The 10,621-nt window shown below is 58.2% G+C and overlaps 1 protein-coding gene across 2 annotated transcripts in view; it reads right to left on the reverse strand.

The window, feature by feature from the left end:
* RNF135 (ring finger protein 135) overlaps positions 1-8,687 on the reverse strand; it is a 28,469-nt gene extending 19,782 nt beyond the window's left edge. Inside the window, exons 1-2 of one of the 2 annotated variants that reach the window (XM_069748746.1) lie at positions 8,111-8,687; positions 7,297-7,347 (exon numbers count right to left, since the gene is read on the reverse strand). In XM_069748746.1, the coding sequence (XP_069604847.1) occupies positions 7,297-7,347; positions 8,111-8,641 (582 nt within the window). In that variant the 5' untranslated portion in view covers positions 8,642-8,687. The remainder of the gene's footprint in view (positions 1-7,296; positions 7,348-8,110) is intronic. The other variant, XM_069748747.1, reaches the window with a different exon arrangement.
* Positions 8,688-10,621: the final 1,934 nt, after the last annotated feature.

Consider the following 10,621-nt stretch of genomic DNA (forward strand, 5'->3'; position numbering starts at 1 on the left):
TGGGGTAGGCGAAAGGCCTTTCACGTCAACATGATGAAGGCTCATCACGAACGTGAACCTTTCGTCCTACCGGTCTGCAGCTTGCCCGAAGACGGTGAAGAAGACACCCTCCTGGACATGCTGGCCCAAGCCAAGGCCAATGGGTCCATTGAGGACGTGGAGGTAAGCGCCTCGTTAACTGAACCCCAGCGGTTGCAGTTGCAAACCACACTGGAACCCTTCCGGGTCGTGTTCTCCAACCGACCTGGGAGGACGGAGTTAGCCGTCCACGAGGTGGACACCGGGAATCACGCCCCACTACGGCGAACACCCTATCGAATCTCTGACCAGGTGCAGCAGACTATGCACCAAGAGATCGATGAGATGTTACAGCTGGGGGTGATTCGGCGGTCAAAGAGCGCGTGGGCATCACCTGTAGTTCTCGTGCCAAAGAAGGACCGGACCACCCGGTTCTGCGTGGACTACAGGGGGCTCAACGCCATCACAGCCTCGGATGCGCACCCAATGCCGCGCATGGAGGAGCTGCTTGAGAAGTTAGCTGGCGCAGATTACCTAACAATAATGGATCTGAGTCGAGGATACTGGCAGATTCCCCTGAGCCCCGAGGCGCAGGAAAAGTCCGCCTTTATCACACCCTTTGGACTGTACGAGTCCACGGTCATGCCCTTCAGCATGAAGAATGCCCCTGCCACTTTCCAGCGGATGGTCAACCTCCTGCTTCAGGGACTGGAGACGTACGCCGTGGCGTACTTGGATGACATTGCCATCTTCAGTCCCTCCTGGAAGGAACACCTGCAGCATCTCGAGGAGGTGCTCAGGCGAATTCACCAAGCAGGACTGACTATCAAGCCGGGAAAGTGTCAGATGGGCATGAGGGAGGTTCACTACCTGGGGCACCGGGTAGGCGGGAACACCCTGAAGCCAGAGCCTGACAAAGTGGGAGTGATCGTGAACTGGCCCACTCCCGTGACCAAGAAACAGGTGATGTCCTTCTTGGGCACTGCAGGGTACTATAGGCGCTTCGTAAAGCACTATAGTAGCCTGGCAAAACCTTTGACGGACCTCACCAGGAAGAAGCTACCTCACATTGTCAACTGGACAGATGGCTGTGAAAGGGCCTTCCAGGCGTTGAAAACTGCACTGTGCAACGCCCCTGTGTTGAAAGCAGTCGACAGCAGTCGACCGTTCTTGGTGCAGACCGACGCAAGCGAGTTTGGCCTTGGTGCTGTACTCAGCCAGGTTGACTCGGAGGACCAAGAGCACCCCGTGTTATACCTGAGCCGGAAACTTTTGCCGAGGGAAGTGGCCTACTCCACCATCGAGAAGGAGTGCCTGGCCATAGTCTGGGCCCTGCAGCACTTGCAGCCCTACTTGTACGGTCACACCTTCACTGTGGTGACCGACCACAACCCTCTGCGCTGGCTAAATGCCATGTGTGGAACCAACGGCAGGTTGCTACGCTGGAGCCTTGCCCTTCAGCAGTTTGACTTCACCATTGAACATAAAACGGGCAAAGAGCATGGGAATGCAGATGGACTCTCCCGCCAGGGTGAACCTACTGAGGTGCCCATGGAGGCATACCGTGGGGTACTGCCTCCCTAGCGCACACCAAAAGGGGGAGGTGTCACGATATGGTATGAAATATCATAAGTTTAGTTGCTCGTCAGCTCATGAGGTGGGCTAAACCTCCCCTTCACTAGCTGACTCTACTTGTTTCTCTCTGGGCTACGGACTGTATGCTAGAAGGGGGTTTTATTGCCCTGGGGTCGTAAATTCCAGGCTCAGAGGAAAGTCCCTCACCCATCCCACCTTCACTAGTCAGAACTGGTAAAGTGGCTCCAAAATTCATGAAAGATCCTTTGTTTGGTTTTGGTACGATATTATGCACCATGTTTACGGTAAGAACACGAAAATATATATTCGTATTCCCACTCGGTGTAGGTACCCATCCCTTTAAACTCGGGCTTCTAACTCCGTCTGGTAAAGAAGTAGGGTTTTCTCTGTAAATATGTATCCCAGATAGGACATATTTGATCTCATTAGAATGCTCACGTTAACCCGAGATGATTGATGGGTTTGTTAGAACTATGACGTGTTTTGTAGTGAAGTTATAGAAATTAGAGAGAATAGTTTAAAGTTTAGGCAGAATGTAGAGAGAGGAGGGTCTGGATAAGCCAGCCTTTCTGTGATGTCACAGCCTTAATGTTTTAAGTGTCTGGCAGGCTCTGAGGAGTCACTTGCTGCTTGATTTCTTGTCTTGTCCTGGAAGAGCCCTGCTCACGTCCAAATGAGCTGGGACGTATGGGAAAAACTGCCCTAGCTTGGTTGCCTGTCATGCTTTGAACATGTAAGTGTTGCTTTTTCTCATTTATTCCCTTTATGTTATAATTACCCTTGTACATATTTGCAATTGTCTCATTTGTAACTTCTTTATAAAATATCTTTGATAAAGCACTGCCTAATTAATTTCAATGGAATATACTATTATATATTAGTTCGTTCATCCATGCTCTAAACTTACCCTGTCTTCTGAAGGGAAATACGCTACTGTTACTGTTGTGTTGGGTTAGCTTCGGACCCGTTTAATCGAAGCTGGTGGCAGCGAAAGTGCGCTGACTGTTGGATTATGCTGAAGCAACTGCGGGTTTGATAATTATTGTTCCTGCCTGAGTGGGAGTAGTTATCGCGTCGCTGCAGCGTGCCCAATAGCCAGTACATAGCAGGCAGCCTTTCTGGCGACTAATTACCCAGGGTGCAGTACCTAATCTGACCTGAGAGTAAGGGGGGCGCCAGAGAGCTGCAAGTGTTAAGGGGAACTGTAAGCGGGATATACATAAATCCCTGCAGTTCGTGGTATATAGAAAAGCAGTGGGATACCTAGAATAAGCCCCTGCTGTAAACTAAGAGGTCAATAGCCTTGTGTGTGGTTTTTCATCACATCGTGGAGTGGAGGGATAACTAAGATAAGCCCCCCTGCACATGTGATAGCTGTCTGTTGGCCTAAAGTCACCTGAATCCGTGACGTAGGGGTGACGGTCACGGTGTGAATCCTGACCCATTGGTGACAGCGGTCAGGAGAATCGTGACACCTCCTCTTCCCAGCACTCACCCTCTTCCTCCTCTTCCAAGCACTCACCCTCTTCCTCTTCCCAGCACTCACCCTCTTCCTCCTCTTCCCAGCACTCACCCTCTTCCTCCTCTTCCCAGCACTCACCCTCTTCCTCCTCTTCCCTGCACTCACCCTCTTCCTCCTCTTCCCTGCACTCACCCTCCTCCTCCTCTTCCCAGCACTCACCCTCCTCCTCCTCTTCCCAGCACTCACCCTCTTCTCTGCACTCACCCTCTTCCTCCTCTTCTCTGCACTCACCCTCTTCCCAGCACTCACCCTCTTCCTCCTCTTCCCTGCACTCACCCTCTTCCTCCTCCTCCCTGCACTCACCATCTTCCCTGCACTCACCCTCTTCCTCCTCTTCCCTGCACTCACTCTCTTCCTCCTCTTCCCTGCACTCACCCTCCTCTTCCCTGCACTCACCTTCTTCCTCCTCTTCCCTGCACTCACCCTCCTCTTCCCTGCACTCACCCTCTTCCTCCTCTTCCCTGCACTCACCCTCTTCCTCCTCCTCTTCCCTGCACTCACCCTCTTCCTCCTCCTCTTCCCTGCACTCACCCTCTTCCTCCTCCTCTTCCCTGCACTCACCCTCTTCCTCCTCCTGTTCCCTGCACTCACCCTCTTCCTCCTCCTCTTCCCTGCACTCACCCTCTTCCTCCTCTTCCCAGCACTCACCCTCTTCCTCCTCTTCCCTGCACTCACCCTCCTCTTCCCTGCACTCACCCTCTTCCTCCTCTTCCCTGCATACACCCTCCTCCTCCCTGCACTCACCCTTTTCCTCTTCCCTGCACTCACCCTCTTCCTCCTCTTCCCAGCACTCACCCTCTTCCTCCTCCTCCCAGCACTCACCCTCTTCCTCCTCTTCCCTGCACTCACCCTCTTCCTCCTCTTCCCTGCACTCACCCTCTTCCTCCTCTTCCCTGCACTCACCCTCTTCCTCCTCCTCCCTGCACTCACCCTCTTCCTCCTCCTCCCTGCACTCACCCTCTTCCCTGCACTCACCCTCCTCCTCTTCCCTGCACTCACCCTCTTCCCTGCACTCACCCTCTTCCTCCTCTTCCCTGCACTCACCCTCTTCCTCCTCTTCCCTGCACTCACCCTCTTCCTCCTCTTCCCTGCACTCACCCTCTTCCTCCTCTTCCCTGCACTCACCCTCTTCCCTGCACTCACCCTCTTCCTCCTCTTCCCAGCACTCACCCTCTTCCTCCTCTTCCCAGCACTCACCCTCTTCCTCCTCTTCCCAGCACTCACCCTCCTCTTCTCTGCACTCACCCTCTTCCTCCTCTTCTCTGCACTCACCCTCTTCCAAGCACTCACCCTCTTCCTCCTCTTCCCAGCACTCACCCTCTTCCTCCTCTTCCCAGCACTCACCCTCTTCCTCCTCTTCCAAGCACTCACCCTCTTCCTCCTCTTCCCATCACTCACCCTCTTCCTCCTCTTCCCAGCACTCACCCTCTTCCTCCTCTTCCCTGCACTCACCCTCTTCCTCCTCTTCCCTGCACTCACCCTCCTCTTCCCTGCACTCACCCTCCTCTTCCCTGCACTCACCCTCCTCTTCCCTGCACTCACCCTCCTCCTCCCTGCACTCACCCTCTTCCTCCTCTTCCCTGCACTCACCCTCTTCCTCCTCTTCCCTGCACTCACCCTCTTCCTCCTCCTCTTCCCTGCACTCACCCTCTTCCTCCTCCTCTTCCCTGCACTCACCCTCTTCCTCCTCCTCTTCCCTGCACGCACCCTCTTCCTCCTCCTCTTCCCTGCACTCACCCTCTTCCTCCTCCTCTTCCCTGCACTCACCCTCTTCCTCCTCCTCTTCCCTGCACTCACCCTCTTCCTCCTCTTCCCAGCACTCACCCTCTTCCTCCTCTTCCCTGCACTCACCCTCCTCTTCCCTGCACTCACCCTCTTCCTCCTCTTCCCTGCATACACCCTCCTCCTCCCTGCACTCACCCTTTTCCTCTTCCCTGCACTCACCCTCTTCCTCCTCTTCCCAGCACTCACCCTCTTCCTCCTCCTCCCAGCACTCACCCTCTTCCTCCTCTTCCCTGCACTCACCCTCTTCCTCCTCTTCCCTGCACTCACCCTCTTCCTCCTCCTCCCTGCACTCACCCTCTTCCTCCTCCTCCCTGCACTCACCCTCTTCCCTGCACTCACCCTCCTCCTCTTCCCTGCACTCACCCTCTTCCCTGCACTCACCCTCTTCCTCCTCTTCCCTGCACTCACCCTCTTCCTCCTCTTCCCTGCACTCACCCTCTTCCCTGCACTCACCCTCTTCCTCCTCTTCCCAGCACTCACCCTCTTCCTCCTCTTCCCAGCACTCACCCTCTTCCTCCTCTTCCCAGCACTCACCCTCCTCTTCTCTGCACTCACCCTCTTCCTCCTCTTCTCTGCACTCACCCTCTTCCAAGCACTCACCCTCTTCCTCCTCTTCCCAGCACTCACCCTCTTCCTCCTCTTCCCAGCACTCACCCTCTTCCTCCTCTTCCAAGCACTCACCCTCTTCCTCCTCTTCCCATCACTCACCCTCTTCCTCCTCTTCCCAGCACTCACCCTCTTCCTCCTCTTCCCTGCACTCACCCTCTTCCTCCTCTTCCCTGCACTCACCCTCCTCTTCCCTGCACTCACCCTCCTCTTCCCTGCACTCACCCTCCTCTTCCCTGCACTCACCCTCCTCCTCCCTGCACTCACCCTCTTCCTCCTCTTCCCTGCACTCACCCTCTTCCTCCTCTTCCCTGCACTCACCCTCTTCCTCCTCTTCCCTGCACTCACCCTCCTCCTCCCTGCACTCACCCTCTGTTAGGGCTAGCGGAACGCACCAAATAATAAGACAGATAGAGTATGGTGCGTTCGCAGCCCGGGGTCCACCGTGCAGAGATGGAACCTGCTGCCAAGTAATGACGGACTATATGGCGGTACAAAGTGAATACACACATGGGCCAACCTCACCCTGTGTGAAGGAAGCGAACCCCGCTACGTCACAGGGCCGCGGTACCAGAGCGCAAGCAACGAGTCTCAGAACTCAATCCCAAGACACAGGATTTGAGTTCATAGACCTCATGCGCTCGACACCGCTACTGAGGTGTCAGAGTGACAGCAATAGAAGCACGAGAGTGCATGCAGTGCCGCACTGGCGAACGCCACTAACCACCCAGGCTTGGGTCAGGAAAGCGCCGTGAAAGCACAAGGCGCCGCACTGGCGGTCACAGCAATAAGACGCCGCACTGCGTGTTTACGTCCTGATGGCCAAGTCGGGCGCTAGACAGCAAACACACACCCCCCGCGAACAGTCATCCAATAGGGAGGGCCATCCAAAGAGCGACCCTCACTCACAACACACACACATCTACAAATGTACACTAGCGCATGGCCGTGCGGTCATGCGCAGCTTATATAGTTGCAGCACGTTCAGGACCTTCCAATAAAGGACCAATGGGAAGCTGCTACCAAAGTTTTGCCCTTTCAGGACCTTCCTGGAGGACCAATGGGATGTGCTGCAGTACCTGAGCATGTGACCCTCGATCTCCAATGGGAGATCTTGCCCTGGGCATGCTCAGAAAGAGAAAAGCAGGACTTAGCCCCAAAAGCATCTGCTCGCTGCTGCCCAACACTGACTTCAATGGCAGAAGCAGGAAAAGCAGCAGTAACTCTTTGTACAGAGTGAGACTGAGCAAGACGCTGGGACCGACGTCTCTGCTGAGCAGACTCCACTGCGGCTGGATAAGAATGGGAGACCGCAGCGGAGATGGCTCGAGATTCCCCTTGTGCAGAAGCGGGAACTCGACACCTAACACCCTCCTCCTCTTCCCTGCACACACCACCCTCCTCCTCTTCCCTGCACTCTCCCTCCTCCTCCTCTTCCCAGCACTCACCCTCCTCTTCCCAGCACTCACCCTCCTCCTCCCTGCACTCACCCTCTTCCTCCTCCTCCCAGCACTCACCCTCTTCCCTGCAATCACCCTCTTCCTCCTCCTCTTCCCTGCACTCACCCCCTTCCTCCTCCTCTTCCCTGCACTCACCCTCTTCCTCCTCTTCCCAGCACTCTTCCTCCTCCCTGCACTCACCCTCTTCCTCCCCCTCCCTGCACTCACCCTCTTCCTCCCCCTCCCTGCACTCACCCTCTTCCTCCTCTTCCCAGCACTCACCCTCTTCCCAGCACTCACCACCCTCTTCCTCCTCTTCCCAGCACTCACCCTCTTCCTCCTGTACAGCTCCAGCAGATTCACAGGGCGGCAATCTTCGTGCTGTAGATGTGGATAAGAATGGGAGACCGCAGCGGAGATGGCTCGAGATTCCCCTTGTGCAGAAGCGGGAACTCGACACCTAACACCCTCCTCTTCCCTGCACACACCCTCCTCCTCCTCTTCCCTGCACTCACCCTCCTCCTCTTCCCTGCACTCACCCTCTTCCTCCTCCTCTTCCCAGCACTCACCCTCTTCCTCCTCCTCTTCCCTGCACTCACCCTCTTCCTCCTCCTCTTCCCTGCACTCACCCTCTTCCTCCTCCTCTTCCCTGCACTCACCCTCTTCCTCCTTTTCCAAGCACTCACCCTCTTCCTCCTCCTCTTCCCTGCACTCACCCTCTTCCTCCTCCCTGCACTCACCCTCTTCCCAGCACTCACCCTCCTCCTCCTATTCCCAGCACTCACCCTCCTCCTCCTCCTCCCAGCACTCACCCTCCTCCTCCTATTCCCAGCACTCACCCTCCTCCTCCTATTCCCAGCACTCACCCTCCTCCTCCTCCTCTCACCCTCTTCCTCCTCCTCCCAGCACTCACCCTCTTCCCTGCAATCACCCTCTTCCTCCTCTTCCCTGCACTCACCCTCTTCCTCTTCCCTGCACTCACCCTCTTCCTCCTCCTCTTCCCTGCACTCACCCTCTAACTCCTCTTCCCTGCACTTTTCCTCCTCCCTGCACTTTTCCTCCTCCCTGCACTCACCCTCTTCCTCCCTGCACTCACCCTCTTCCCAGCACTCACCCCCCTCTTCCTCCGCTTCCCAGCACTCACCCTCTTCCTCCTGTACAGCTCCAGCAGATTCACAGGGCGGCAATCTTCGTGCTGTAGGACACAGGCTGCACACAAGGGGGCGCTGTGAGACGCACAGAAATACTCCAGGCCCTTCTCGTGCTGCCGGCAGGGCCATGTAGTGATGAGATCCACCAGCAGGTGGCGGCCGCGTCCTGTCGGATCGTGGTGCAGCCCCAGGTGGTCGCCGCAGAGGGGCGCCCCACAGGGCAGGCAGAGCCGCAGGGCCCCCGGGCCGGTGCAGGCCGCGCAGCGCTCATGGCCGTCCTGGCTCTGCAGCGCCTCCAGCAGGGCGGCCAGGTTCGTGTTCTTGTTCAGCTCCGGCCGCTCCCTGAAGTTCTTCAGACATAAGGGACAATTACAGCGGCCATTCCCGGCCCAGTGCTGCTCTATGCAGCCGCGGCAGAAAGTGTGACCGCAGGGCAGCGTGCAGGGCAGCGCGTACAGGGCACAGCAGACGGAGCACTGCAGGTCCTGGGGCTGGAGCAGGAGGAGCAGCGGCCTGTCCGCCATGGCCGCCGGGGAGTGGTGGAGCGCGACCGCCACCTGCTGGAGGAAGAGAGAGTGACAGTGTGTGATGGGTGCGCGGCCGCCACCTGCTGGGGAGAGAGGAAGTGACAGTGTGTGATGGGTGCGCGGCCGCCACCTGCTGGGGAGAGAGGAAGTGACAGTGTGTGATGGGTGCGGCCGCCACCTGCTGGGGTAGAGAGGAAGTGACAGTGTGTGATGGGTGCGCGGCCGCCACCTGCTGGGGGAGGTGATAAAGTGACAGTGTTTGCGTCAGCCACCTGCTGGGGGGACAAAGGAAGTGACAGTGTGCGTGGCCGCCACCTGCTGGGGGGAGAGAGGAAGTGACAGTGTGCACGGCCGCCACCTGCTGGGGGAGAGAGGAAGTGACAGTGTGCACGGCCGCCACCTGCTGGGGGAGAGAGGAAGTGACAGTGTGCGCGGCCGCCACCTGCTTGGGAGAGAGGAAGTGACAGTGTGTGATGGGTGCGCGGCCGCCACCTGCTGGGGGAGAGAGGAAGTGACAGTGTGTGATGGGTGCGCGGCCGCCACCTGCTGGAGGAGGTGAGGAAATGACAGTGTGTGATGGGTGCGCGGCCGCCACCTGCTGGGGAGAGAGGAAGTGACAGTGTGTGATGGCTGCGCGGCCGCCACATGCTGGGGGAGAGAGGAAGTGACAGTGTGTGATGGGTGCGCGGCCGCCTCCTGCTGGGGAGAGAGGAAGTGACAGTGTGCGATGGGTGCGCGGCCGCCACCTGCTGGGGGAGAGAGGAAGTGACAGTGTGTGATGGGTGCGCGGCCGCCACCTGCTGGGGAGAGAGGAAGTGACAGTGTGCGATGGGTGCGCGGCCGCCACCTGCTGGGGAGAGAGGAAGTGACAGTGTGTGACGGGTGCTCGGCCGCCACCTGCTGGGGGGAGAGGAGGTGACAGTGTGTGATGGGTGCGCGGCCGCCACCTGCTGGGGAGAGAGGAAGTGACAGTGTGCGATGGGTGCGCGGCCGCCACCTGCTGGGGGACAGAGGAAGTGACAGTGTGTGATGGGTGCGCGGCCGCCACCTGCTGGGGAGAGAGGAAGTGACAGTGTGCGATGGGTGCGCGGCCGCCACCTGCTGGGGGAGAGAGGAAGTGACAGTGTGTGATGGGTGCGCGGCCGCCACCTGCTGGGGAGAGAGGAAGTGACAGTGTGCGATGGGTTCGCGGCCGCCACCTGCTGGGGAGAGAGGAAGTGACAGTGTGTGATGGGTGCTCGGCCGCCACCTGCTGGGGGGAGAGGAAGTGACAGTGTATGATGGGTGCGCGGCTGACACCTGCTGGGGATAAGAGGAAGTGACAGTGTGTGATGGGTGCGTGGCCGCCACCTGCTGGGGGAGAGAGGAAGTGACAGTGTGTGTGGCCGCCACCTGCTGGGGGGACAGAGAAAGTGACAGTGTGCGTGGCCGCCACCTGCTGGGGGGAGAGAGGAAGTGACAGTGTGCGCGTCCGCCACCTGCTGGGGGAGAGAGGAAGTGACAGTGTGCGCGGCCGCCACCTGCTGGGGAGAGAGGAAGTGACAGTGTGTGATGGGTGCGCGGCCGCCACCTGCTGGGGGAGAGAGGAAGTGACAGTGTGTGATGGGTGCGCGGCCGCCAACTGCTGGAGGAGGTGAGGAAGTGACAGTGTGTGATGGGTGCGCGGCCGCCACCTGCTGGGGGAGAGAGGAAGTGACAGTGTGTGATGGGTGCGCAGCCGACACCTGCTGGAGGAAGAGGGGAAGTGACAGTGTGTGATGGGTGCGCGGCCGCCACCTGCTGGGGGAGAGAGGAAATGACAGTGTGTGATGGGTGCGCGGCCGCCACCTGCTGGAGGAACAGAGGAAGTGACAGTGTGTGATGGGTGCGCGGCCGCCACCTGCTGGGGGAGAGAGGAAGTGACAGTGTGTGATGGGTGCGCGGCCGCCACCTGCTGGGGGAGAGAGGAAGTGACAGTGTGTGATGGGTGCGCGGCCG

This window comes from Ranitomeya imitator, chromosome 2 (genome assembly GCF_032444005.1).
Source record: "Ranitomeya imitator isolate aRanImi1 chromosome 2, aRanImi1.pri, whole genome shotgun sequence".
In the NCBI taxonomy this organism is placed as follows: Eukaryota; Metazoa; Chordata; class Amphibia; order Anura; family Dendrobatidae; genus Ranitomeya; species Ranitomeya imitator.